General features: G+C 54.5%; 1 protein-coding gene across 1 annotated transcript; it reads right to left on the minus strand.

The window, feature by feature from the left end:
- Positions 1 to 1,097: 1,097 nt before the first annotated feature.
- ITGB4 (integrin subunit beta 4) lies at positions 1,098 to 26,971 on the minus strand. The gene is made up of 40 exons (XM_064151024.1): positions 26,869 to 26,971; positions 26,506 to 26,588; positions 25,691 to 25,792; positions 25,047 to 25,251; positions 24,435 to 24,531; positions 23,855 to 24,026; positions 22,945 to 23,208; positions 22,518 to 22,607; positions 22,230 to 22,352; positions 21,915 to 22,082; positions 21,571 to 21,647; positions 21,236 to 21,447; positions 20,887 to 20,990; positions 20,620 to 20,718; positions 19,823 to 19,949; positions 19,569 to 19,688; positions 19,003 to 19,109; positions 18,644 to 18,677; positions 18,016 to 18,204; positions 16,209 to 16,312; positions 15,703 to 15,761; positions 15,073 to 15,096; positions 14,769 to 14,917; positions 14,510 to 14,689; positions 13,354 to 13,502; positions 12,492 to 12,696; positions 11,237 to 11,397; positions 10,715 to 10,895; positions 10,372 to 10,509; positions 9,614 to 9,796; positions 9,304 to 9,435; positions 8,113 to 8,313; positions 7,070 to 7,231; positions 6,404 to 6,577; positions 5,365 to 5,514; positions 4,565 to 4,753; positions 4,135 to 4,290; positions 3,527 to 3,691; positions 3,001 to 3,114; positions 1,098 to 1,911 (listed from the first exon to the last, which is right to left on the minus strand). Exons 1-40 carry the CDS (start codon positions 26,969 to 26,971, stop codon positions 1,769 to 1,771), a joined length of 5,595 nt encoding a protein of 1,864 aa, XP_064007094.1. The 3' UTR covers positions 1,098 to 1,768.
- Positions 26,972 to 27,883: the final 912 nt, after the last annotated feature.

The raw sequence follows: 27,883 nt of genomic DNA on the forward strand, positions 1-27,883 counted from the left end.
TGAATTTGGAAGGGGGATGCAGGCAGGCTAATGCCACTGGTGCTTGCTCAGGAAGAAGAATTTCTTCTTGAAGGCATTCTAAAGCAAAAGGGTTGGTGAAGTATCTCTTGGTCCAAGTTCAAAATTGACCTAGTTCCAAGCTGCTGGCTGGAGACTCCTGTGGACTTCACTCACCCACATGCACCTTTGGCTCAGACATAGGAGAGCTTTCCTACTCAAAGAGCCTGCAGTGGAGAGGGAGCTCTCAGTGGTGCCAGTGCTGGAAGTCTTCCGAGTCCAGAAAGAAAATAAGAACAAAAGAAGACAAAAGCCAAGATCCAGGTCTGATCAGGCACCAGGGAGAAGGGGAAGCTGCTGTTTTGGTTGGGACAGTGGCAGATGCTGCACTGGGCAGGATCTTCCCTCCCATCCGGCTGGAGTGCACCGAGGAAATGCTGCTCAGTGACAGAGCCCAGTCACCTCATTGGCACAGGGCACTGAGACACCAGGCACTCTGCCCACAGCCAGAAAATGAGGCTCAGCTCAGCCCTCCACCCAGCACTGCGTGAGGACAGCTGAAGCTAAGGGCTGAAGTGGGTTCAGAGACTTGCTGAGGGTGAGGGGATCCAGCTGGTCCCAGGCTTGCTCTTCCCTTGGGTTTGCTGGGAGATCACAGGTCCCTTTATTAATGTTGCTGTTGGCCAAAAGGGCTTTTAAAAGATACCCAGTATCATCTGCCCAAATCCAGGCACCACTGGCAGGGCTATCTTTGTCCCGTGCCTCCGGGAAGCTCCCAGCCTTTCTGTGCCCAAGTGCTGCAGCTGGAGAGCTCTTGGCTGGTGCATGCTGTGCAGTGAGGAGGTCAGGCTGCTTGCAGCCTCCTGCTGGACTCTCCAGTGATGGAGGATGCAAGTCCCAAGGCAGCTTTCCACAAGGTTTAAGTAGCCTTTGGCTCAAGCTCTTCAGTAATTTTTTCCAGTGTTTCCAGTTTCTCAGCAGCCACAATCCCAGTGCTTCATCCACGTTTAGCACAGACCTATCCACCTCCATTTTTCTTTATAAAATAATAAAATACATATATATTTTTTTATATATAAACTATGAAAAACTGTACAGTATTGTATGCAAAAAAAAGAGAGCAGGAGTGATGCTGTTGTACCAAGGGAAGGCTGCACTTTGCTGTCAGGGTACCAAATGTCAGCAGCAAAGGACAAACCCTCACAGGTGCAGCAAGGAAGCACAGGTTACACCAATCCCAACCCCCACCCCAGGCAGCTCACACCAAAATAACCCCCCACCATAGAACAAAACAACCATCTCTAGTGGCCAAGGTGAGTTGGTGGAGAGCCTAGAGGTAAAGATGACCTACAAATCAGGATGCTGGCAGTTGGGATCCTCTCAAAACTGAGGACACGAGAGTAAATTGTTCCACTCCAGGGAGGCTGGAGCTGTGGAGAACCTCAGCAGGTGTATCCAGATGGGTGGGCACTGGAGAATGGTGTTGGAGGGAGCAGTGGTTGTTCATGGAAGATCTCCCTCTGGGCTCTGCAAAACTCTGCAGGACAAGGTGAAGAAGCCCTGCAGGACGAGCACACACCTGATGACCTAACTGCAGCAGAGCTTGGAGTGCATTGGGTGCCAAATGAGAGGTCCAGAGCTTCAAGAGCCATAGTAGGGTCTGTGTCCACAGGAAAAGCTGTGTGGCACCTGGGTGAAGCACCCTTGGACGATTCCACAAAGTCCTGCCATCTGAACACAAATGTCCCAGTGGTGGGCAGCCTGCCCTGGCTCAGGCCTCGTAGAACTGCCTCTCCATCTGTTTGGTGAGGGTCCCACTGGACATCACCGTCCGGCTCACGAACTCTTTGGTGACCTGTTTGGTGAGGGTGCTGCTGGCGCTCTCCACTCGCTGGGTGGTCATCAGCATGCCATCTGCAATGAGAACCTTAGTGCTGAGTATGGGGTCACAGGGAGCAGGATCTGCTCCACCTGATGATTCCTGGCAGAGGTTCCTCCTTAAATCCCACTTTTACTGATGGAAAACCTCTCTTTACCACGAAGGTGATGGAACACTGGAACAGGTTGCCCAGGGAGGTAGTTGAGGCCCCATCCTTGGAGATACGGTCAGGCTCGACAGGGCTCTGGGTTACCTGATCTAGTGGAGGATGTCCCTGCTCACTGCAGTGGGGTTTGATTAGCTGACCTTTGTAAGTCCCTTCCAACCCAAATCATTCTGTTCCCATGAAGTGATGCAGTGCTTTGCTATGCCAGTCAGTAAGATGAATCTCCTTGCAGCTCCCCAGCTCTCCATGCTGCAGCTTGAACCCATGAGTCCATGAACTCAAGTGGGACAACATGGGATAATTGCACTGGCATGATTAACCATGGGCATCACACTGCTTTGGGTTTTCCTGCTCCAAAGGGATCTAACCTTGCAGGAAGGGCTGTGATTGGTCCCTAGGGATAGCCCTGGGGGATTTTCAAAACTCAGCATTCCCTCTGTAGCTGAGCAGCACGTGAGGAAACAACTGCAAGTACCTCTGGGGCAGGGACATGGTGTAGGAAAGGTCTGAGGTCTGGTCATATAATCATCCAGGTTGGAAGAGACCTCCAAGCACCCAGCCCTGTCCAGTCAACCAGACCATGGCACCAAGTGCCTCATCCAGGCTTTGCTTCAACACCTCCAAGGACAGTGCCTCCACCACCTCCCTGGGCAGCCCATTCCAATGCCAATCACTCTCTGCCAACAACTTCCTCCTGACATCCAGCCTAGACCTTCCCTGGCACAATTTGAGACTGTGTCCCCTTGTTCTGTTGCTGGTTGCCTGGGAGAAGAGACCAACCCCACCTGGCTACAGCCTCCCTTCAGGCAGTTGTAGACAGCAGTGGTCCTCTTCAACAGTCCTGCCTGATGGATCTTCCCTGCCTTTGACACTCGAAGTGAAAGCATCTTCAGCCCTTTGGACATGCAGAGTTATCCTTTGCTTTTAGAGGGGTTCAAAGCAGACAGTGAGCACCTACCTGTGAAGTGGGGCTCCAGGGAGGAGTGGCTGATGCTGGTTTTGGTGGTGTACTCGGTGGGGAAGCTGTACACCTCACTCATGTACTGCTGTCCTCCAAACTGGGAGAAAGTGCCTGGAGAGAAAGAAAAGGGATGAGTCAGACAAGAAATGACACAGAGCTTCCAACCTCCTCATCCCCACACAGTGAGCACCAACAGTCAGCTCAGGAGGTTTCTCTTGCTGATGTCAGAGCCAGGTTTAGGAGGAGCTGGGGGTACAGGGCAGGTTTTACACCTCTGCAGTGTAGGAAGCTGCCTTCAGGTATGTGTGCAACCAGGTGTAAGGCAGAAGTTTCATAATAAACTAAACACTGGCAGGTTCTCATGATCCTCCCTCATCCTGTGCACAACATTATCTTCACAGAAGACAATGTCTCTCATGGAAAATGGAATCACCACCAGAGCTGGAAGAGGGCTCCAGGAATTGTGCTTCCTGCTCTGAGAGCTTTCTTGTCTTTGCACCTCCACAAAGCCATGGCACTTTACCTCCATCCTGAGATTCGATAGTGATGATGCCTTCTCTCTCTGGCCCATAGCCTTGGGTGGTCTTGGCTTGCACTTTGAACTTGTATGGGATGTTCTCGCTCAGGTGGGGCACAGTCAGGGTAGTTTCTGGATTGTCTCCTTCCACATAGATATTCCTGGGCTCCCCTAACCCACAAAGACATATCAGCAGTGAAGACAAACAGGAGTGATGATCCCTGCAAACACACTCCCCCCAGTTCCAGCTGCTGTCTTGGCTTTCTCCAGGCTTTATGCCACCACAGACTCTATGATCACACCCTGCTCTACTAAGGGTTAAGTCAACTCTATTTTAGTGCAGTGCCAATCCTCAAAAACCAGCCCCCACTGGGCTTGGGCTGCAGTAAGCTACAGGGGCTTCCTCTTCCCACCATACTTATTACACCAGACCACCACACAATGACACAAAGCATCAGGGTCCAGCAGCTCCCAGGCCTGGAATAAGCCTCCACCAATGTAAGCAGACAACTTTGTTGCTGGTCCCAGCAAAAATACAGCAAATTCCTGCTGTTTGCTGGAGGTTTCTTCTGCTCTGCACAGGGAACTGGGCTTCTGCAGCCTGAGAACCATACCTCCTCCATGCAGCATCTCGCAGGAGATCATGTAGCCCAGGATGGAGCCGTTGGGCTTGCGAGGTCTCTCCCAGCTGAGCTGCAGGGAGTCAGGGCTGAGGGCAGTGAAAACCAGTGGTCCAGGAGCACTGGGTGTGCTCAGTGTGAAGGGTGAACCTGCAGGAGTGTGAGCAAAAGGTCAGTGTCACAGAAGGTGGTGAGGAGCAGCCTGGGAGGGGTCTGCACGCAGCAGTTCCGAAGCGAGCCGCAAGGTCTCAGCTATCTAGACTGCCAGTGGAAGGTGAGTGCATGGAGAAGATCATATTTCTAAATGGGAAGAAGGAAAGGAGAGCTCAGGATGTTTTAAAGGGAGAGAAAACAGCAAGGCCAGTACTGTAGACAGCAGCAGAGACCTCAGTGCCACCCCTCTCCTGAGTACCATCCACCTTACCTGGTACAGGGCTGAGCGGGCTCTGTGGGTCCACCTGGGACTCTATGGTGATGACTCCTTCCCTCTCAGGGCCCCAGCCCTCTTCACTCTGTGCCTTCACCTTGAAGATGTAGGAGTGGTTGGGCAGCAAGTCCTCTACCACCACTGAGTTCTGGCTGGGGTTGGGGATGGTGAGTCTGTGCACCTCTCCTGGGAGACAGGAAGGGGACATCAGCACCATGGTGCGGGCACAAAGACAGAGCCATGACTTTTAGCTAAGCCCTTCTTCAAACCAACCACCTGGAAAAGTCACCCAGGGCCCTTCTCCAACCACCTTCCATCACATCTTGCCACCAAAGATAAGATGTTCCCAACAAAGGCTTGGGGCAAACAACAGCTTGTTGAAAACTCAAGGATGTTCATCCAGTGAGAATCAGCTTTTCACTGACTGCCCCAAGCTTCATGTACAGGTAAGAGATTTTCATTCCAATCCTTCCTCCAAGTCCAAGGTAATGAAGAAGCCTTCAACTGAGAATGAGACCCAAGCATTTTTTGGAGGAAATCTGACTCCACAAGCAACCCCAGGAAATGTCCCTCCCAGCAGAAATGGAGTATGAGAGCTGTGGAGTTGCTAACACAAAAAGCAGAGCTGGGACCAGCCCCTGAATCCCAAACCAGTTTGAGGTTAGATAAGAATTCTGGAGGGCACCTGCTCCAAGCTCTCTTGGGGGGTTTATCTAGGCCCAGTTGCTTAGGAGAAGACCCAGATCAGACCCTCCACCACCAACTGCCTGCTGGGTGCCAGCTGCTTGTCCACTGACCTCCGTTGAGGAGCTGGTACTGCATGCTGTAGCCCTGCACCTCCTTCTCGCAGTGCGGCTCCTGCCAGCTGACCTTCAGGGAGGTGGGTCCCAGGGCAGAGAACACCAGGCGTGTGGGGGTGTCAGGGATGCCCAGTGGCAGCCTGGAGTCTGAGGCAAAAAGGGAACATCAGGGTGGAGATCTGGGGGTTTGGGGAGAGGAGGGAGCGGCACGCTTAAGCGTGGCATGGAGCTGATGGTCTGGGGAGAACGTGGCAAGATGCCATCTCTGCAAGCTCACCCCCAGTGAGGTGGGACTGGCTGGCTCTGCACACCTGCAGTGAGTTCCCATGGCCTTAGGGGGCCAAGCTTGGATGGGACAAGTCAAAGTAAGCTTCATAGCCCTGCAGTACAGAGACTACAGCAGGTGCTCTGCATGGTCCTTCTTGCTGTTGTTGAAGTCTGCCAGCAGCTTCACAGACATCTTCAGACGTAGCTCAGTTAAGACTAGTCCTAGTCTACAGCTAAAGCAACTCAACACCTCTAGGGAGGTGTTCAAGGGTATGGGGGCAGCTGGGAGCAGGACTGGGTGCTCTGTCTCCCCCTCAGCCCACTGGGACACAAGGCTCATGGTGAGCACAGCAGCTTCCCAGGTGACACTCAAGTGACTGAAGCCTTTCCCTGACATGGGCTTTGGCCAAGGAGCTTGCAAAGGGACATCTCTTACAGAGCACACGTTCTCTCCAGGTGTCCTCCAATGACCTGTGGGGTAAGACTGAGAACAAGCAGCACGTTAGGGATGATGAGGACAATATGCTGTTCATCTCGTTAGAGCAGTGGTGGTGGGTGTTAATTAGCTCAGGTGGGTGGGAACACAGCTGAATTCACCTGCAAATGGAAAGGTGGTGTGATGGAGGCATGGGCTGGGTCAGGAGGAAGATCAATGTGGCACACAGCAAGACATGGAGAGAAGATTTGGGGTGAGTAGTGGATGCCAACAGCTCATGACTGGCTGGTGAAGGGATGCATGGCTGAGAGGAGACACTGGACAGAGCTGTACCTATGTACTTGCAAGTCCCTGCAGACCCATCAGTCATGATTATAGAGTCCCGGCAGCCAGTGCTGGGGTAGTAACCCTTCACCTTTGCCCTGTTCCTGAAACCCACATCCCGAGGCCGTGGGATTTGCCTCCCAGCATCTTCATGGATGGGAGGGAGAAGTCTCCCTGGGTGATCTACAGAAGCAGTGCGAGAGAGAGAGAGAGAGAAACACCATTGGAAACTTCAGAGCAGGTTCAGCTCAGGTGCTGGCTCCTGCAGAGATGACTTTCTAGGCTCACATTTGAAGAGGCTCTTAACAGCCTTCTGTCAGCGCCAGCTGATGTACACATGGAGCTGAAAGTCAACCATGCTGCTAGATAGAACAAGAAAAAGAGACTCATGCTCTTCCCAGAGTGCTTCATGGTGTGAGGATAAGGATGTAGCCTGCTTTCCCAAGCACTCTGCATGTGTGCAATGAGAACCCTTCCCAAAATGGCCTGGGAGCAGGCTGGCCTTAGCAAAGCACTTACAGGCTGATGGTGAGGACATGACCTTCCAGATCTCTGGTTCGTAAGCCACCTTGGCTGTGAACACAGCCCTCACCCCAGCAGGACTTTCAGGACAGGGGTCTGAAGGCAGTCATGAGTGTGGAAGGGAAGGATGAGTCCCATCACCACAGTACTCACCGTGCCCTGTCAGCACTGTGGAGTAATCTCTCGTCAGTGAGGAGCTCCCCATCACCCTCTGCTCCTGCTGCATGTGGTGGTAGCTGGTGTTGGCTGTCCTGGTCAGCGTGCTGCTGCCACTACCAGGGAAGGAGAAGTCCACCCGGCCGTTCAGCAAGTGCTCTGTGAAAGACAGCACACTGTGAGGAGTGTGCCTGTGGACAGGGCTGCTGCTCTGACCTCCTGGGGGAGGAAGCAGGAGGCATCACAGTCCACTCCACTTTGGCTGCATGCCAGCTTCAGCCACTCTGGAAGGTTGTTCTGCAGGGCTACATCTAGAATAAGCCACAACTACCCAACACGACGGTGGGGAAACAAACAGGTAAATGAAGACTTTGCCCTGCACCCAAGACCAGAGACACCCACGGTGCTCAAGGTAACTCCAGACCTCGGCCTCACTGGGACACTGCCCTGTGGTTCTCACCATGTTCTCTCCTTGTGTTCAACATTAGAAAAGAAGGTGGGAGGAGGAAAACCGCTTTTTATGGAGGTGGTTTCTCCAGATCTTACTCTGGGTGCTGTCTCAGCTGAAAATCAGACTGCTCTGTTGTTCTGGTCCTTGACAAACCCCCATCCCTTCCCAGAAGGCCAGGAGAGATCATCTGCCCACAAGAGAGTGATTTCTGTATAGCAGTCCAGCAGATCTGCCCCAGAAGCTCAGGGCACTTAATTAAGGTGAGGAGCTGCCCTTAGAGGTGGCACTTAGCAGGTATCATCTGAGTTTGCTCCTGCTTCGAGGGTCCAGCCTTTTGTAGATGCAACTTGCTAGCAGACTCCCAAGTCCATGCCGAGATGGGGGTTACCTTGACACTCTTGTGAGCAGACACACGAGGACAAGGCTTTGAAGCGGACCACGGCACGTGAACAGTGCATGGCACCAACAGGAGGATGGGCACACGAGGGGAGGAAGGGCACACGTACTGGGGCAGACCCCAGCTGCCGGCCCCTCGGCTCAGAGCAGGACGAGACAGGACACTCAGTGCCGTAACAAAGTTGTCCTTCACCTGCTTGGGGCCGGGGCGTCCTGCTCCTCCTCAGGCTGCCAGGAGCCACGTCGCTGTCCTCCTCGTGGAGGAGACCCTCGGTGTCCGAGGAGAAGTGGCTGCTGCCAGAGAGGCGGGGAATGGTTTCAGGTGGGAGCCTCCAGGTGATGCGGCGAAGATCCAACTCCTCTCCCAGCAACTGCACATATTTCCACCTGGAGCCTTTTGGGACAAGGCAAGCAGCGGTGTTGGCAAGGTGTGCAGGGGACAGTGGGCTGCCCACCACCTGAAGGATGCTGCTTGCTGGGGAGGGAAAGGGGCAGGCCCCGGTGGGAAGGGCACCAGTTTACAGCCTGGCTGCTGAGTTCAGGTGGTGCCACCACTGTGTGACTGGCAGGTGGAAGATGGTGGGGATGTGACGTGTGTGGGGCTCAACCCCGGGGCTCTTTTCCAGCCCTGTGTCCGTCACAACAAAAGGCAAGCATCGAAGTCCCACCACATGCCTGTTCCTGTCACGAAGAGCCTGTGACAACTGTCCTCTGCTCAGGACAGGTTTCTTCCTTGATGCACGCCCAGGATGGTCGGACTCTTGGTGTTCCCATTACTTTGCTCTCTGAAAGGACCATGGACTGGCCTCTGGATCCCGGGACCTGGAGAATCCATCCAGGGAAGATCCTCCAGATCCTTCAGGCAAACTTCATCTCACTTATGGCCCATCTTCTCCTCGTTGTCCCAGTACAAGACAAGGGAGCCAGCCTCATTCAGAGAGTGAAGTGATGGAGGAAGAGAGGCCAGTGCCTTCCCAGCACTTGGGGAGTTCCTTCCTGTTGGCTTGGCAAAGAACCTGAGGGACTCAGAGTTCTGTGCCTTGCCTGTGCTTGTTTGATGACAGTAACTCTCGTGGTCCAGCCAAATGGCAAGAGGAAGGGCAGATGAGCAGGGAGGGCCATCAAAAGTTCTTCTCCCACCCCATGCTGAGATTTCTTTTTGCCTCATGGCCAGGACAAGGAGACAGTGGTCTCATTTACACTGCAACTGGTCAAGAGCTGGCATGGCTGCAGTTACCGCGCTTTGGAAGGTCTCCACCATCTCCGTGACTTGGATCTCCTCGTCACCATGAGGAGGAATGGAGCAGTGAATTCCATTGCTGAAAGCTGTTGCTGAGGAGAACGGACGTTAAAGATGACCTCTGTAAAACCCCAAGCAACGTACCTGAGTCATCCGAGACGCTGGGACGCTTGCTGCCAGCGGGGGAGCGAAGCACGTCTGCGCTGTACATCAGGTAGCTGTCGTAGTCCTCACCTCCCTCTGCATCAATGATGGGGACATCAGGGATGATGGGGACTGGAGGAGAGGTGGAAAGTGCCATTAGACAAGCAGCTCGAAACCACATCCAGGCTGGCCTTCAGCGTTCACCAGGGTAGCTGGTGGGGCAGAGTGAACACGCTGTGGAGGAGCAGCAAGGGTGATGGGGATCTCTCCCAGCACTGCTCCTGCACCCCCAAGCTGGGCAGAAACTCACTGGACATGGGGCGCTTGGGCTGCGTAGCAAGGTTGATGGTGGCCTCTCTCTCAGGTCCCCAGCCAGCAGCGTTTTTGGCCTTCACCATGTAGCGGTAGGGCTGGGACTCCCGCAGGTTTTCTATCAGCACCATGCGCTTCTTTGGGTCTTCAACCAACACCTTCTTCACTGGGCCAATGGGCACTGCAAACACAGGTATGCTTATCATCTGGTTGATTCTATGATCACCTACGAGGTCAGGAGACACAGAGGGCCCCACCACGCCCCACCCTTGGCCAGCAGCTTTGCTGAGGTTCAGTGCCAGGACACAGAGTTGTTCTGGGGCAAGGAGCAGCAGGTATTTGGGCTGCTCGTGGCAGGCATGATATTGTCTCAGGCAAATTCCCAAGCTCAAAGCTGAAGTCAGCCTGCAGCAGAGGCCTCATTTTGTTTGTGTGCCACCAAACAGCATCTTTCTGTCACCCCAGCCCTGGATATAGACCTACAAATGAAGTTTTTAAGATGATAAGCCACTACAAAACACTACGGAAGTGAATGGGAGCTGATAGCACTCTGGGGTTTGTGGGGTTAAATCCTGAGTGCTGATTCTTCTGCACTCCTTCCACCAAGAAGTGACACCTCCAGAGCCCAGTTTTGATAAGACACATGGTTAAAGCTGTTCTGGTTCTGCTGCTTCTTGGGGCCAGCCCAGCCTGTGGAGAACATACTCCAGCCCTTCAGCCTGGTTGGAGTGCCCCAGTCAGAAAATGAGCTCTTACCATTGTCCTCGTTGACAAGTCCATAACTGACTTCATAAGCTGTGATCTCCCCGTTGGTTTCTGCAGGCTCAGCCCAGCTCAGCTGTGTCACAGTGGAAGACACAACGTTGAAAGCCAAGCGCCCAGGCTCGCTGGGGACTGCAAAGGCAAGAGCAGAGGTGCAGGTTACCACAAGCTGGGAGCCAGCACACACAGCTGCTCATAGCAAACTGGATCACAGCTGGGTCGCAGTGGGAGCTGCTCAATGTTTGTCCTCAAGACCACCAGGAGCTCAGTACTATGCCTGGTGCCCAGGCACCGACATGCTCTCCTGGGGAAAGAAGCAATGTGCAGAGTCCCTCACCATCCTCCAGTGTCTGGCAGTGGATGATGTCAGAGTAGGGTCCTTCACCCATGGCATTGTAGGCACAGACTTGCATTTCATAGTCACAGAAGGGATAGAGGTTACTCAGCTCTGCTGATGGTGATTTGACATCGATGAGATGAGCTTCTGACTCAGGGTCCCCTTGGATCCAGTATTTCACCTGGCAAAGCAAGGGCAAGCCATGGTTCCTTCAGAGCTTCACTGCATCTATCACCCCATTCCTTGTAGATCTGCTCAGGAAAGCCAGGCTGTTGGACCACCTCTCTGAAAGAGGTCAGAAGAGTCCAAGCATTGCATGGGAAGTGATGGAAAGGAGGATGAACCCATTAGGAATCCTTCCTGCAAATGCCACATCTTCCCAGCAATGGCTGGAGAGGGCTAGAAGAGGCGAGCTTGCTACCTCCTTCGGGCATCTCCTCCTAAGCCTTTTAGCACAAATGACTGTGTGAAACATCTGGAGATGGGACCCACACCACCCCCTGGGATCCACTCACCCCTTACCTTGTAGCCCAGAGGTTTTCCCGGTGGAGGAAACCAGCTGAAGCGGATTTCTCTGGGGCCAAGAGCGTGGGCATTGGGGTTCAGTGGTGCACTCAGGCGGCCTTTGGGGGACTGGGAGACCTGGCCCAGGCCAGTCATTGAGGGGACACCATCCACCACCTCTGCAGACAGGAGGGAGGAAGGCCACATCAGTGCTAGTGTCCCGTGCAGAAGAAGAGTGAATTGTGACCCTCTCCACCACTGCCCTCCTAACCCAAGTGAGCCTCTCTCAGCATTTCTGAGGGGCAGATCCCCACCACAAGGAAGTGAAACTGAGGCACTTGGTGATAACATCCCCCCAAACCACACAGCAGCTGGCATGAGTGTCCAGCTCAGACACCCCAAGTCCTGCACCTCTGGCTGCTTCTTACAGGCTGCCCAGGTAGGAAGAAGCGAAGAGACCACCTTGCTGCCTCTGGAAATCTTTAGCTCTGTGAATGTATTTAAGAACACTTCAGCAGCTTGGTCAACTGCCTTGTGCAGCCACAGGAGATGAGGGAGCTGGACAGAATTTCCTCAAGTTGCCCTGTTGCTTCTCCCTGGAAGTCTAGCTAAGAGCTATCTGGAGCCTCTCCAGCCTCAGTACCTGTCCCTGAAGCAATTCTGGTTGGTCCTGTGCCAAGAGACTTCCTTGTACCCCACTATTCAGGACCAGTACTATGGTAAATACTTTCATATTGCTCACCTTCTCAGCGACCACCCTTGTGGTTTCACTTGCCCAGGCACAGAAACTGCCAAGTAATAGATTCACAGAACGGTGTGGGTTGAAAGGGACCTTTCAAGATCACCTATTGCCAACCCCACTGCCGTGGACAGGGACACCTTCTACTAGATCAGGTTGCTCAAAGACCCATCCGGCCCAACAGTGGACACCTCCAGGGGGAGGACATCCTCAGTTTCTCTGGACAGTCCTGCCTGGCCCCTATTTTTACCGCTTTTTATTCAGAACCCCAAGGAACAAGGCAGAAGAAGTCCCTCTCGCTTGCTTTTGCGACGCAAATCCATCTCCTTCCCAGCCACTGCCTATTCCCCCCAGCGCCTCTAGAGGGCGCCCCGAACCCGCCGGTTGGAGATGGAGGAGGCTCGGAGCCACTCTTTGGGTGAAGAGCCTGTCTGGAGCTCTGTACATCACCTCGGGGTGGGCTGGTCGGGTGTAGAGGTTTACCCCCACACACCCTTCGCTGCCATTCCACACTGCCTGTCTGCCAGCCCCTACCTGGGTCAGCGATGGTCACTGTGGTCTGGGGGTATCGGCCGATCTTGGCACCGTACTTGGGATGGAGAAGGTCGACAGCAAACTGCTTGACCTGGTAGTTGTGCAGGAGGGTATCTATTTCAGTCAGCTCCAACAAGGGGATCTGCAACTCCTTTCGGGTCTCCCCAGGCTGGAAGACCAGGTCACCCTCTGTGAAGATGTAGTCCTGGAGGAGAAGGATGAGGTGCATGATTACAGCCCATAGCATCCAGGGGAAGGGTCCCAGAGAGCTTCCCACCATCTTCCAGTGAATCATAGAATGGTCTGGGCCAGAAGGGACCTCTAAAGGTCATCTAGTGTGTACCCTCGGCAGTCAGCAGGGACATCCTCACTAGACCAGGTCACACAGGGCCCTCACCTGGAATATCTCCAGGGAATGAGCCTCAACCACTTCTCTGGGCAACCTCTTCCAGTGCTCCACCCCCCTCATAGTAAAGAGCTTGTTCCTAAGATCCAATCTAAATCTGCTCTTCTCAAGCTTGAATCTCCACTTGTCTCCCAGTGCTTATAGCTCAGGGGGAAGCTGGTGCCCTCTGCCTCAGCTACAGGCAAGACCTTGGGTCCCCGAGGCACAGGGAGAAAGGGATGGAGGAGAATGTCTATCCTTGTGCTAACCTCAAGCCTTGGGTCACCCCTCTCCTAACCACACAATCATAGAATCATTAAGGCTGGAAAAGACCTCCAAGATGATCAAGTCCAGCTGTGAACTTAAGCCACATCCCCTCTGATCTTGGACACTGCTCTTCTGCAGCCCCAGGGTTGGCTCCTTCCCAGCCTTCTGCCCACTCGCTCCTGCCTGCAGGGCCAGGGGCACCAGGCTTACCCTGCCATTCTTGGCGGTGAGATCCCGGGTCCGGTAGGTGACTTGAGATTTCCCATTGTCTATGATCTCCCGGAGGACTGGGATCTTGGCCACCTTATCAAAGCGGCTGTGGGAATAGGCTGGCTGCAAGAAGGTGATGAGGCTGCTGGCTGCAAGGGGCAGGAGGGAAGGAATGTGAAGAATCACGTTACAACCACGCAGCTCAGTTCCCTCCCTGAACAGAGCTCCTGTCACCCGTGACTGTGAACCATGCACACACAAAATATTACTGCATGGGCTGGAGACTTCGCTGGAAACAACCAGGTGGGAAGCAGAAGCAAAGTGGTGGGGAAATCCACCTGCCCCCAGCACAGCATCACAACAAAGAAGTTCTGCTTAGCTCCAGCAATCTGTGAACTGCTGCAGCAGAAGCTTGTCGTTAACCCTGGATCAGCCATGCAATTGGTAGCATCCAAACATGTAATGATCAAATGGTTGGGGGTCTCTGCCATCAGGGGTGATGATCTTTCTCCACTGGATGCTTTAAAAGATGCTCTTGTTAACAGAATTACAGAATTGCCAGGGTTGGAAGGGACCTCAAAGATCATCCAGTTCCAACTCCCCTGCCATGGGCAGGGACACCTCACACTAGATCAGGTTGCTCAGAGCCACATCCAGCATGGCCTTAAAAACCTCCAGGGATGAGGCACCCACCACCTCCCTGGGAAACCTGTTCCAGCATCTCACCACCTTCATGGTGAAGAACTTCTTCCTGACATCCTATCTGAACCTACCTACTTCTAGATTTGCTCCATTCCCCCAGACTTTTCACTACCTGACATCCTAGGAAGTCCCTCAGCAGCTTTCTTGTAGCCCACTTCAGATACTGGAAGGCCACAATAAGGTCTCCTTAGAGCCTTCTCATCTCCAGACTGAACAGCCCCAACTCTCAGCCTGTCCTCCTAGGAGAGGTGCTCCAGCCCTCTGATCTTTCTTGTGGCGCTTCTCTGAACCCAGGTGACTTCGGACAGGAGTCACCATCAAGTCCCTGCTCTGTGATCTGGAGGAGCTCAGGCACATGGGCTGTGCCTTCCTAAGAAACCGCTTGAGCCCACCTGGATGTGGGGCACTCAGACACTAACACCCTTCAGCTTGTGCCACGGTGGCAGCCCTTCACCTTGTTCTTTGATGATGGTGATGTTGACAAGCCTACGTCCAATCTCTGCGATGCCAGTGGGGACGTCGATGGCCTCTACCTGCAGCTGCTTCTCATCATCATCATCCTCCCTGATGAAGAGTGGGACACGGACATCCACCAGCTCCACAGCCTCTTGGAACTCCACCATCCCATGAGCATCTGGTGTAAGGGGTAATGTTGAAAGGTGGGAAATGTGCTCCTGCCCAGTCAGGAGGGAGCCCTGGGCCCTGCTCCCTACCTTGGTCTGAGGTCACAGTGTAATAGCCTGGTGAAACCTTCAGGTCATGGAAAGCCTCGTGAGAAACCTGCTTCTCCACCACTTTGATGATCTCTGGCTTGGCTGAGCGAGGGGCAGTGAGCACTGTGTCCACAATGGTGTGGTCCTGCCTGTGAGCAGCAGCAAGAGAAAGCCAGCTGAGAACTGAGGCCAGGGTGGCTCACCTCGCACAGCAGCTGGAGGGCTGGTGAGTGCATGAGGCACTCAGCACAGGCAGGTGTGCAGAGGGAGAAGCAGCACAAGGAAGGCTACAAGTTCCTCCTACCTTTTCCCAGAATTGGGCTGTAACCTGGGGAGGGAAAAGAAGTCCGAGTGAGTAACAGCTTTGAGGAGACAAAGCTCTGTGTGAATCACAGCCCTACACAGGTCTGAGCCGTGGAAGCTGCCCTGCGGGTGCCAACCCATCACCTGGCACAGCCTGTGGCCCCATCACATGTTCCCTCCTGCCTGGCTGCTCCCTCCAGCCTTGGGTTTCCTAACGCAAAGAGGAACATGCCCACAGGGGACATCACATCTAGCCAGAGCCACGGGGAAGGGATAACACTCCTGCTCAGCACCAGCACTCCCCCATCCTGCACCAGGTACTCGTGACTTGACCCAGGGTAGGAACTTCTGAGGTCAGTGGGAATCTTCCCATGAGCAGCATGAGACCAGGAGCTGTGTCTGCCTGTAGGAGTCTCAGGTCCAAAGCTAAACGCTGCTGAGAGCAGCTGCGCAGCTGGATGGGCTCTGCTTTGCAGCCTGAGGGGATGAAGCACCTCACCAGCCTTCTGCTTGTGCCAGGGACAGCTTACAGACCACACTCCCTCCCTTCACAGCCCAGCCCTCTGTTCCCTCATCAGCAGGGCCCTGGGGGAACCCTGTCTTGCAGGAGGTCTCTCCTACAGTGACTCACCTAAACTTGGTCTGCTGGAGCTTGTGGCAGCCAGGGATGTGCCTGAAAACCTCATTCAGCTGCAAGGAGCAAGAAAGGACTTTGACAACGCATTCCTTGCTGAACAGGGGTGTGTTCAGGGAGCAGGCACTGCTGCCAGCAAACACAAGAGCCCCCTGCCCACCCGCAGGGCCTCATCTCACCCTGCCACACCAGGCAGGGGCCACCACCTGCTTTCTCCCCAGGACACGACAAGAGGCTGCAACGTGAAGCCAGACAGGAGCTTCAGACCACTTGCCCCAAAGCAACCCTCAGACCTCACCAGTGTGGCACTTGGGCAACTCTCACAGCTGTGAGCTTACAATTTCTGCTTGCTTTCAGAAGCAGGAAAAACTGCTTCTTCCTTCCCAGAGCTGCCTGTGCTCACAGGGAAGGGGCACTTTCCTCTCCCCAGCACTGCAGATACCCCTGCAGCATGGCTGTTCCCCTGTCCCAGCCCAAGAGCCCCTGCATGCCCAGGCTCATACGTTCTCCTCCACTTCCTTGCGCAGCTGCTCGCACTCCCGGGTGTCTGGTTTCAGCAGGTTCTGCGTGAAGAGCCGGGTCAGCCTCAGCGACAGCCCGTAGGGAACTGTAGGGAGAAATCCCCGAGTCAGAACCCTTCCTTCTTGGTCAGAGAAATCACCCAGCCACAGGCTGGAAGCACGGGGAATTGCAGAAGAGTCTGGGCTGGAAGTGACTTCCAAAGGTCATCTAGTCCAACACCCTCTGCAGTGAGCAGGAGCATCCTCAACTAGATCACGTTGCCAGACATCTGGTCCTGAACTTTGAGAGTGACTTCTATACACAGCAGTAGTACAGCCTAAGCTTTTGAACCCTCCTAATGGGCAATTCTGACCTAACTCTATTAAGTAGGGGCAGGTTGCCCAGGAAATTGGGTATTTTTATTTATCTGTAGATGTCAGCTCAAATTTTCCATATTGCAATATCACAGAATCATAGAATCAACCAGGTTGGAAGAGACCTTCAAGATCAGCCAGCCCAACCTAGCACCCAGCCCTATCCAGTCAACCAGACCATGGCACTGAAAGCCTCATCCAGGCTTTTCTTGAACACCTCCAGGGACGGTGCCTCCACCACCTCCCTGGGCAGCCCATTCCAATCACTCTCCCTGGGAAGAACTGGACCCAGCCTGGACCTTGGTAATTTTAATACATTTACTTGGGTTTTAGGACCCTTTGTCAACACCCAAAAATTACTTCCACTGACTGGTGTGACTCAGAGCATAAAAAAGTTGACATGAATTTTGAATGCAGAAGCAGAATTGTTCTTTGGTTGTGTCTTTACCCATTTCATGTACGGCCTCTATGCCTCAGATCTCTCAGCTATGCTCTGTTATAATTACAGAGGATAAAGATGTCCCCTAAAATAAGGGAACATCTTTAGTCAGTATCTTTCTGTAGAGGTGTTTCTCTTAACTGCTGGCCAGTGTCTGAGCCAAGGGCAGCAGCACACCAATCACTTACTCTTACCAGTTTTAGCAGACTGATAGTATTTTTCTTAGGCTAGCTGAGGCATTATCATTCCCCTTTGGCACCTAAACCTTTGGAAGTTATCCCTGGATTCTGCTATTTCCTTCACACATCCACATCCTGCCCTTAGTCACAGATGTGCAGAGCCACTGAGATCCACTGGAGCCGGAGCTCACCAGCACACTGAGCTCAGGCTGGGGCTGCTCCTGGGGAGAGCCCTCGGCACAAAGGGAGTTGTGCCTTTGAGGCACATCAGCTGCGTGTGACAAAGTGGTTTTACTGATTCTTGGGGTTAGATTTGTTATGCTACAACAATACAGTTTGCATCGTGGCAAATGTGTGATGCTTGGTGTCCAGATCTGGTATCCCTAGCACCTGAACCCCACAGCACCAGCAGAGAAAGCCCTCTGAGAACTGGAGGCTGACTGGGAAGCCTTCTGCCAGATCCAGCAAAGGGAACGTCAGCCCAGAGCCACCACTGGACAGTGAGACAGTGAAATCAAGGCTGGGCCACTGAGGTTATGAAACAACGAGACTATGAAACATGCAGGGCACATCCACCAGGCAATCAGCTGTTAAGAGGTCTGCAAGGCTGCCACCTGTCCTGCTACAGAGCTGGACTCAGGGATGTCCTGCTCAGCTTCCCCCAGGATGGAAGCAGATGAAGGAAAAACCTCCACTGCACTTGAGCTTGGAGGTTAACACCATGGCTGCTGGAACTGTGGTCGCCACCAAGGGTTTGTGTCCTTCACAGCACTCACAGCATTTCCTCTATGCCTTGCTCCTCAGATGTGGCACTCACTGAGATCCTTGGGGCTGGTGGCAGCGAGGGAGGTGAAGCCCTGCTTGTGAACGTTGTTGTTGATCTTCCAGCGGACTGTGTCCCGACCCTTGAGGGACCCACTGCGGACCATGGGGGTGTCCAGGTGGTCAGAGGACATGAGGCTGTGACGAAGCATGTAGTGGTCCTCCTTGAAACCAACTGTGCGACCTGCAGGGCCAAGGGCAGGGTCAGAGTCTGGGCAGATGAGGATAACGCCAGTCAGCAGCTTCCCAACACTGGGAATTTTGTTCTGGGGAATCTTTAGGGCTTCCACCAAGATTAGAAGTGCTGGGATGTCAGGAGTGGAGTGAAGAGGGCAAGGTTTGTCCATGAGTGAGGAGAGCACCTCGCACCGCCTAGGCATTACAAAGGGGAGAGCCAGCAGCAGGATTCCCACCGGCACATAGCAGGGTGTGGGGCAGGGAGGAGCAGTGATGCTCAAGAAGCTCAGGGGCTCCTTGGCTCAGGCTCTCTGCTAGGAGCTTTTCTCCTGATCCACCTTCCCGGCTCAGAGGAGACAGAGATACTTATCCCAGCATGCTCCCCCCAACCCAGGAAGGCAGTGAACCCCACAGATCCCCCTCCCCCCAGTCCAAGAGGCCAGTACCTCGTGCGCAGCAGGGGAGCAGTGCCAGGCAAGCCTAGAAAACAAACAGCCAAAGACACTGTCACCTGGAAGCCAAGGGCAAAACTCTCCATGTCTCCAAGCTGGGAGGAACCACGCCAGCAAGGATGGGTGGGCAGTGGATGGAAGGGGCTCTGGAAGCTGGTTTGAGCCTGATATCCCTTCACTAGGGGCAATCCCACAGCAGTTCATGTGGGCAACGACAGGGGGGCTGGGTACCACTGGGACCCAGCCCCTGCCAGTCTGGTCATGCTGAAGGCTGGGTGCGTTCTGGAAATGTGTCATATTTGGGTTTTTTTGGGTCCTCTCTCCAGGCTGGGGCACCTGGCTGAAGCACTCACCTTGCAGCAGGCACAGAACTTCCAGCAGAGCAGCAGCAGTAGCCCCAGAAGGAGGATGAGGAAGATGAGCAGTGGGATGAGCCAGAGGAAGCTCCCTGGCGGACACTCTGCAAGTGACAGCAATGTCATCCCGGGAATGGGATGTAAAGGGAGGGAACAGGGAGACAAAGACGGGGGGAAGGCTGGACCACAGCTCTTTGAGGGATGGAGCAGCCCACTTAACTGTGGGAACATCTCTCTTGGTTCTCACAATGAGAAGTGCTGTTCAAGGAGCATTGTCCCACCTCTGCTCCCATCCAGCCCTCCCAAGGGGCTATTCCACACCTCACATCAATCCCTGCCCATGGTGGCAGTGAGAAGGCACAAATCTCTAAAGGTGCTACCCTCCACTCCTTGCAGTGCATGTGACAGCCAGCGTTGCCCACCATGTCACACAGAAAGGTGGGCAGGCAGGTACTGCCCACAGCTGACCTTGCCACGGGGCAGAGTCAAGGGACAAAGTGGAGACCAAGGCACTGTGGAGCAGGTCACTGCTGATGCAGACCTCCTGACAGGTCCCTGCTCACCTTTTTTCTTCTGCACACGGACAGTGGTGTTGGGCTGGACGCTGGGGTCTCCCTCCAGGGTGTAGTGGTAGGTGCAGTCATCATCCTCGTCCTGGAAGGAGCAGTACTCACTGGCCTCCTCTGCAGAGGGAGGGCACATGGTTGGAAAGTCACCAGGACAGGCTTGGGGAGCAGCCTCACGTGCACACACAAGGGACAGGGCCCACAGGAGACACACCACACGTGTCTGCACCCAGCTCTGCTTCTTCTGGTACCTTTCTTCAGCTCCTCCACCATCTGTATCTGGAGCTGGCAGGTGTCGCAGTTCCCTTTCGTGTTGCCTGTTCCCCAGGCCTGGCAGCGAACGCAGTCCCTGATGCTCTCACACATGGCCTGGAAGCCCTGGGCACAGAGGCAAGGAGGGACAGTCAGCACACAGCCCTGGGCTGTAAGGGAGGACATCACCTACGAGAGGCAAAGCTACAGAGGCAATGCTGTGTCCTCACCCTGTTGCCCTGCTGAGGTCAGAAAGAGGAAACACCAAGAGCAGGCGTCCAGTGAAGGATTTATGAACCCAGGAGCCCAGCCCAGGAGGCTCCAAAACCTTTTATACAAACAGCCTGCAGCTGGGCAGTGAGCAGACCTTCTCCAAAGGTTTTAGGTGGCCTTTCCAAAACACAACCAAGTCAGCTTTCTCCATCCCCACTGTGGGGTTATCCCATATTTGTCAGTGGAAAACTGAGACACCAGACTGTGAAATGCATTTTCCAGTCTAGAAGAGAGTGAGACCAGGTCAGGAAGAGAGCCTCAAAACTCTACCCACCAGCATGCAGATAAACACTGATGGACGTCCTGCTGGTGAACTGGAGCGGGGCAAGGAAAGCCCAGGGCTGCAGAGCAGCTCCCGTACCAGACCCTTCCTGGCCCCTGAAGGCAGCACACAAGACCAACCCCTGCTAAGGGTTTCGTTCCTGACCACTGCGCCTTCATTCCTGCTCTACTTCCCTTCCCTGAAGACTCTGTGCAGGAAGGAGGAGTGATAAACTTGGAGGGACCCCAGGCTGAGCCTCACCAGGGAGTAGCTGATCTCGCAGGTGGAGCTGGTGTAGAGCAAAGATTTGTCACAGATGCATCTGCCACATTCACACCTCCCCTGGTTGTTGCAAATGCCCTGGAGGGGAAGAGGTGAGAGTCGGCGTCTGAGAGCAAGCATAGACGCAGTGGTACTGGGAGCCAGCGAGTTGCCAGCTCCTGGTACCCCTGAGCTTCAGGCACTGGGACAGGCTGCTGCAGCCCTGCTGGGTCTGGCTGCCCCTTGTGTAGGCAGGGCAGGACCTACCCCCCTGCTGTCGATGCAGGTGTCATTGCTCGTGGGACACTCGCAGCCCGGACCCTCCCAGCCGCTCTGGCACACGCACGCACCCTTGGAGCAGCGACCACGATCTGCGACACAAGATGAAGAATCACCTGGTGCCCAGTGCCAGGCCGCTGAGCCGGCTCTGCCTGCTGCCATCCTTTGGGCTCCGGGGTGCAAAGAGGCTGCTCGATAGCTTCCTCCCAAGCACATTTGTGAGCACAGAGTGCCCAGTGCCCATCACCCGTCACTCAGCACCCCCCACGCCAGAGCCACCAGGACAGAGCAGGGCCCAGCACAGCTGGCAGCGGGGGACTGCTGGGGCTGCTCTCACCGTTGCAGAGGAAGCCGGAGGTGCGCGGGCACTGCAGAACATCGTACTGGCAGAAGGCGCCGTCGAAGCGTTGGGTCAAGCCCTCGGCGTAGCACTGGCACTTCCCGCACAGGCACTCGCCCCGTCCCGAGCACGGCTCCACGTCCCCGGGGCGGATGCAGGCTTCGTTGTTGGGGGATGACGCCGGGGAGCAGTCGCATGTGTCCCCTCGCCTAGCAGGAGGAGACGGTGCTGAGAGAGGCAGGAGCAGAGTGCAAGGTGCCCAGGACATGAGTGTGTGTCGCTTGCAGGTCTCCAGACCGAGGGAGAGGTGCAGCACTGGACCATGTTCTTACCAGCCTGGGTGGCAGAGGCACTGTCCACAAGCGAAGTCTCCGTGGAAGCTGCACTTGGGTGAGCTAAACTCCTGTTGCTGTAAGAGAAGAGGCATTGCTGAACGGGCTCAGCTGCCCTCAAGATCATTTCAGGAGTCAGACAACAGATCTAGAAGCAAAGTGTTGCCCTCGAGACCAAGCTCTGCCCTAGGACAATGTGCCCAGCTTGATGCAGGCAGCAGTGACAGTCTCCTGGGCCAGGATGAGCCTCCACTAAAGCAGCAGTGAGTGGGACCTGCACATGCTGGTCACCACATTCCCACCCCAGGCTGGCCAGGAACAAGACATATCTCTGCAGCCTGTACCTGTTCACAAGGACACACGTCACAGATGACAGAGGCTGTGACTTTGAGGCTGTCACTCAAGGACGTGGGTTTCACGTGGACAACTCCCTGGCGGTCTCTCTCAGGGAGGCTGCAGACATGCTGCCCACCGACGTACTCCAGAGCCTTCACACGCACCTTGAACTTGCCCTGGAAGGAGAGGACAAGCCACAGGGGTGAGCCAGCTTTGCTGGACCACAGCTAGGCCAGACTGACCCTAGGTGTAGAAAGGAGGGACACTATGGAGGGTTCAGCCTCTCACACAGGCTTTCCCTCCGGGGCCATCCAGCAACTTACCACTTCTCCACGGGTGATGTGGAAGGAGCCAGATTCTGTCTTGTCATACATGGAGGAGGTGAACTCTGTCTTCAAGGCTCTGGGGACAAAGTCAGCCCGGATGTCCATCTTGGAGCGGATGCGCTGGATGGCAGAAGACAAGCACTGTCGATTTTCAGCTGCACATTTGGGACAACCCCATGGGCTGCCCAGAGGGGCCTCATCCTACCTCCTACCTGCTCCCCCGAGCAGGAGGTGCCCACCCTCTGCCTGCCCTGGAGCAACAGCAGAGCCCCAGAGAGCTGTTACCTCAAAGGCTGTGCGGAGCAGCTCCACGATGTTGGAAGAGTCCTCCTGGAGCACCCCGATCTCAGAGATGGGGAAATACTTGTGCAGCTTCTGCAAAAAGACAGCAGCCAAAGCCCTTTAAAGGTCCCTTCCAACCTAAATCACTCTCCAGGTCTCTGTGCCCACAGCTTTACACAATTCAGACACCAACGTGAGATGACCTCTAGGAGCACAGATTCTCACACCAAATAGCACACCCTGAGTCCTCCTATGACCCACATCAGACTCCCCCACACCCTGTGACACCTTCTTAAAGTATCAAGATGTTGGTTTAGCCTTTAGAGAGAGATGGAAGAACACTTTCTCCTCACAGCAGAGCTGCAGGCAGAGGAGTAATGGTCCTCGAGTAAAGGTAAGCCCATGTGGCACCACCACTGTGTCTCCTCACCTCATAGTAGCTGTAGGAGTGGTTGGTGACAGCGAAGATGGGGATGATGTTGTGCTGGCCCAACAGGCGCACCAGGGTGGGCACGGAAGGATAGTCCTGCTTGGTGTCATACACGTAGGTACCGTGGGTGTCCAGGTGACACTGCTCATCATTTCTTGCCAGGATCCCTGCCAGGACGTTGGTACCATCAGCTTCGTAGTGGAAGGCAGATTCGGTGGAGAACACGAGCAGGTGAGTACTGTCCTTCCTCCAGCCAATCTTATCCTACAGCCAGGGAGGGGCAGAAGGAACAATTGTCTCTGTGCCCACCAAACCACTTCGCAGCCCTTGCAGGCGCTGGCAGGCCAGCACTGTCAGGAGGTGGAAAGCCCAAGAGGCAGGGCACCATCTCCACTTGGCCACAAAGAGAAGCCCTGGGAATCCAAACCAGCAGGCCTCCACCTCCTCCATCTGCACTCCCAACACCTCTGACGTCTGCCAGCAGCTTGGTACCAGGCCCACGTCTGTGTGCAGGGGGTCACCCCATGCTTTTTGGGATGTGTTTGGAGCTATGCTCAGCCCTCAGCCCACGTGGCTGTTCTCCAGGGAGCAGAGTTTCACCACCATGAGCACAAAATGGGGCAGAGCACACACTGGGTGCCCAGCAAGCAGCTCCTGTGCTGGGGATCAAACACCGGAGTACAAACACAGATGGTCTAAGAGCTAGGAAAAACTGGGAATACCAAACAACTCAGCACTGGGAGCATGCTGCTGGGAGGGGAAGAACTGACTGAGGCTGAAGGTGTGCCCTGATTCCCTGCCTGGCTCAGCTGCCCAGCATGATGTTTGCTGACCACCCAGTAGGAGATCCACTCATCAAAAACAGAGCCCTGCCCACGCAGCTCCTGTGCCCCCACCCCCACACTGTCACCTTGCAAACAGCTGTCTGCAGGATGGCATCAAAGCCACCCTCGGGGGCATCCAAGTTGCCAGAGATGCGTTCCTTCCTGAGCTCCTGGCTGAAGTAGTTGATGTTGCTGGTCAGGCGGATAACGTTCTTGAAGGAGAAGGGGGAGTCAGCATTGTTCCAGGGCTCACGCAGCCTAGGAGAGAAGAGAAGTGGTGCTGTGGATGGCAGGGGCAAAGGGATGCCTGGGTGCAAGGAGGGGCAGTGAGAGAGCTGGGGGACTCCCTACAGTGAAGAGAAGAAGTTGAGTTTTCAAGCCACCAGCACCGGGAGGCAGAAGGGATAAGGGCAGAGGCGGAGAAGATGACAAGATGTGCCATTTGTCACTGAAGAGCAGGGAAGGTCTGAAAGTTGAAGAGGTATAGTACTACAGCAAGCCCCAGGCAGAGGGAGGGGAGGCCAGGGGAAGGTACTGGCAATGAAGGAGAGGGAAGCACAGAGGTTCTTGCACCACAGATGGTGAAGATCAAGAAAGCCATGGAGAAACAGAAGGTGCCTGCCCTCTTCTCTGCTCCCATCCCAGGGACCCATTGGCCTCACTCACTTCTCAGGTCTCATGTCTGTCTGAGGGGATGAGACTTTGTCCACAAACTTGCCAAATCCAATGGTATAATTGGAGGTCAGATCTTGCAGGAACTCCGCTGGGAGGAGAGGAAGAGAGGGAGGAATGAACAAGTGAATAAAGAGATGTCTACGAGGTTGCTGCTCCAGGGAAAGAAGTCCCTTCCTGGACATCTTTTCTGCTTATCTGTTCTTAGATAACACTCCTGAACTGTCAGCATTTAAGTTCTTTGGGCTTGGGTCTTGTCTTTATCAGGGTAGAAACCTATACCTTCTTTGGTAGCCCCTTTCCAGGACTGGAGCTTCTGCAGGAGCACACACTTCATCTATAGGTTCAAGATGCCCAAGCCACCACACAGATCAGTTCCACAGGTCATCAGACCCAGTTTTGGGCTGAGAGAGCAGTGCAGTGATGCATGCAGGGCCAGGAGAGACATCCCCCTCCAGAGCAGTGACCAGAAGAACCTCTAATTAGCACAAATGCCTTCAGCCCTTTGCCAGTTACAGCCCTTTCTCTCTGCTGTGGGCAGGAGTGAGCTGCCTGTCTTCAGCAGCACAGGAGCTGCTTCCCCTCTTCTCCCAGTTCTGGTCTCACCTAGTTTTTGGCCCATGCTTTTGAGGTTGTCCAGATCATCAGACATGGAGTAGGAGAAGTCCATGAGGATATACAGATCCACAGGGCTCTCCAAAGGCTGGAAGACATCCATGTTGAAGCTCATCTCCTCCCCAGCTCGAAGCCGCATGAACATGCTCTGGGGGGACACCTGGGTCCTCTGCAGGGATGTGTTGATGCTGAAATTCTGTGAAGAAAGAGTGATGTAAGGGGGATGGGACTTCATCTCCTGAGATGGGCTCCACCTCCTGCACACATGCAGTGAGGAGGAGGCAAGGAGCTATGTGGGAAGAGGAAAGGCAGGGACGATCACACGTCCTCCCCTTGTGTACAGCCAGGGACCAAAGCATCCTCCCCCATGGCCATGAGCTGGGCACCTCCTCCAGACCTTGGCATTTTGCTTACATCTCTTTTGCCTGAAAAGCCACCCCAGCCCTAAGTGACCAGGGCTGGCTGCCAAATGAGTTTGTCAGCTAGTGAGGGCAGGTGAAGTTTTGAGGGGACTCTACAGAAACAGAGGTCTGGACTTGGTGTTCTTCCTGCTGAAAACTCTAAGAGGAGGCCAAAGGCCACAAAGGCCACTGGGAATGGTGTGGCCCCTGAGAAGCAGCCAAGCAAGCACTCACCTGCTGGGTCCTCATCTCGCCCCTGGTGTACACGATGTTGGCCTCCCCACAGCCAGACCGCAGCAAGTTCTCCCACAAGTCACAGCGAGGCTCTTCAAAGCTCTGCCAAGGGGGCAAGAACAACATCACCACCTCAGGAAGCAGAAAGTGCTCTGTGCCAGAGGAAAGGTCCTCTGCTGAGACCTTTAGTGAGTCACTGGGAGCAGGAGCGAGGCAGAGGGATGGGGATGAAGGTCACACTGAGGAGCCAGTATCCCTCTGCAGCAGAGAAATGTGACCACCAGCAGTTTACTGGCGTGTCTGGGATAAGACTCTTCCTCTATTTCTTGCATGCACTTTCACTGTCATTTTCTGGTTAACCCTTGTCTTGTGCCAGAGGAGGTTTAGGTTGGACTTGAGGAACATTTTCTTCCCCAAAAAGGTTGTCAAGCCCTGGAACAGGCTGCTCAGGGCAGTGGTAGAATCACCGTCCCTGGAGGAATTGCAAAGATGTGTAGATGTGGTGCTGAGAGATATGGTTCAGTGGTGAACTTCAGAAGCACTGGGTTAACAGTTGGGTTTGATGATCTGAAAGGTCTCCTCCACCATGAACAACTCTTGCAAGTCTGTCCTGGGCTCCCCTTCCTCTCCTTTTGTCCACACCAAAGAAAATTCGCAGTTCTGTGCTTCCCATTCAGCTCAGCTTGTCGCAGAGGGAAGCTGGAGCCAGAAGCTGCCACTATTCCCAGGTGACTCTCCCAGCTTTCCAGGGGTGGTGGGATCCCTTTGTGATTAGAGTGGGAAGTGGAGCCCTGGGCATCCCTGCAAGGTCTCACCTCATCAGTGCAGAAGGAGCAGTCCTTGTCCACTCGGATGCACTCAGTGCAGCTCTTGGCCCGGGACAGCACACAGCGGTTGCCTACGAGAAAGATCAGGGCATCAGGAATGGAAAAAGCCATGGGAGGGCATGAGAAAGGCTGGTGCCATTCCTGAGGCAGGCAGTGGAGGCTTTGCCTGAATAGTCAACTGGCTGCTAACCAGCAGTGGGTAGCAAGACAGGGGGCCCAAATGCTGAGGAGAGAGAAGACAGGAGGAGAAGCACACAGCAGCTCTCAACTGCATTTCTGAAGCTCCTCAGCAGTGTGTCTATTCCCCACGGGGCAGCACAAGGGGGTTGGATCTACCACAGCTGAACTTACTTTTGCTCCTTTGGCAGAGGCCAGTGCCACAGAGCAGGGACAGAAGGAGCAGCCCAGCACACGCCCGTGGTAGAACATCCATCCTCTTCCTCCTGAAACGCATGAATCACTATGTTGTGGGGAACTGAGGGATGGAAACGGCCTCGGAGACAGTGGGAGCAGAGCCCTTGCCCAGCCCCAGGGGCGTGGACGGGCGTGGACAGCCCTTTCTGCCCAGGAAAAGCTGGTGTCTGAAAGCAACCTCTGATCTTAGCAGGGTAGGGCCAAAAAAGAAAGCAACCCCAAGAGTGGTTCATCCTCTGCTCAAACAAGTGCAAAAGGCTCAAAGTCCCATCAGCGCTGGGGCAGGGCAGCTGCCACGCCAAAGCAGCACCCACGTGCCCTGCAACTGGGGTCCCCCAAGACAGCAGGGTCAGGGTTGGTGCCCACAGCCCAATCCGCTCCCATCTGAGCTCAGCTCACGTGTGTGAGCTCCAACCACGTCAAGACCTTACTTTTCCTGGTGGGTTAAGGAAAGGAGGAAAACAAAGCTTCTGCATCTCACCCCAAGAGCCAAACGGACCCCTCCCTTCAGCTATTTCCTATCACACAAAGAGTTTCCAGGATGGTCAAACCAACAATAAACAGAGAGTGAGCCCTTGGGAAATGCCAAACTTGGAGCTCTGGAGCTGCTGAATGAATCCCTGGTGTTGAGAGCCTGGCAGCTCCCCTCTGTCCTATCCATATCCAGGGCAACAGTGCCCTCAGCACGGGTCCAGAGACCAAATCCTGAACAGAGCAGACCATTCTCCCTGCACCCACGCATGACTGAGAACACTCAGTGCCACCCAGAAGTCAGCATTTGGATATGGAAAACAAAAGAGACAAAGCTGAAACTCGAGCACTGTGGCTGCCATGCCAAAGGGTGGCTCTGCCTGGCACCCAGCAGGGCTAGTGAGGGCAGCTGAGGCAAAAGATTTGGTGTAAAGACAGTTTTAGACCATCTGCTTTCTGCAAGGTGCAAGTGAAGAAGATG

This window comes from Pogoniulus pusillus, chromosome 11 (assembly GCF_015220805.1).
Source record: "Pogoniulus pusillus isolate bPogPus1 chromosome 11, bPogPus1.pri, whole genome shotgun sequence".
Taxonomy (NCBI): Eukaryota; Metazoa; Chordata; class Aves; order Piciformes; family Lybiidae; genus Pogoniulus; species Pogoniulus pusillus.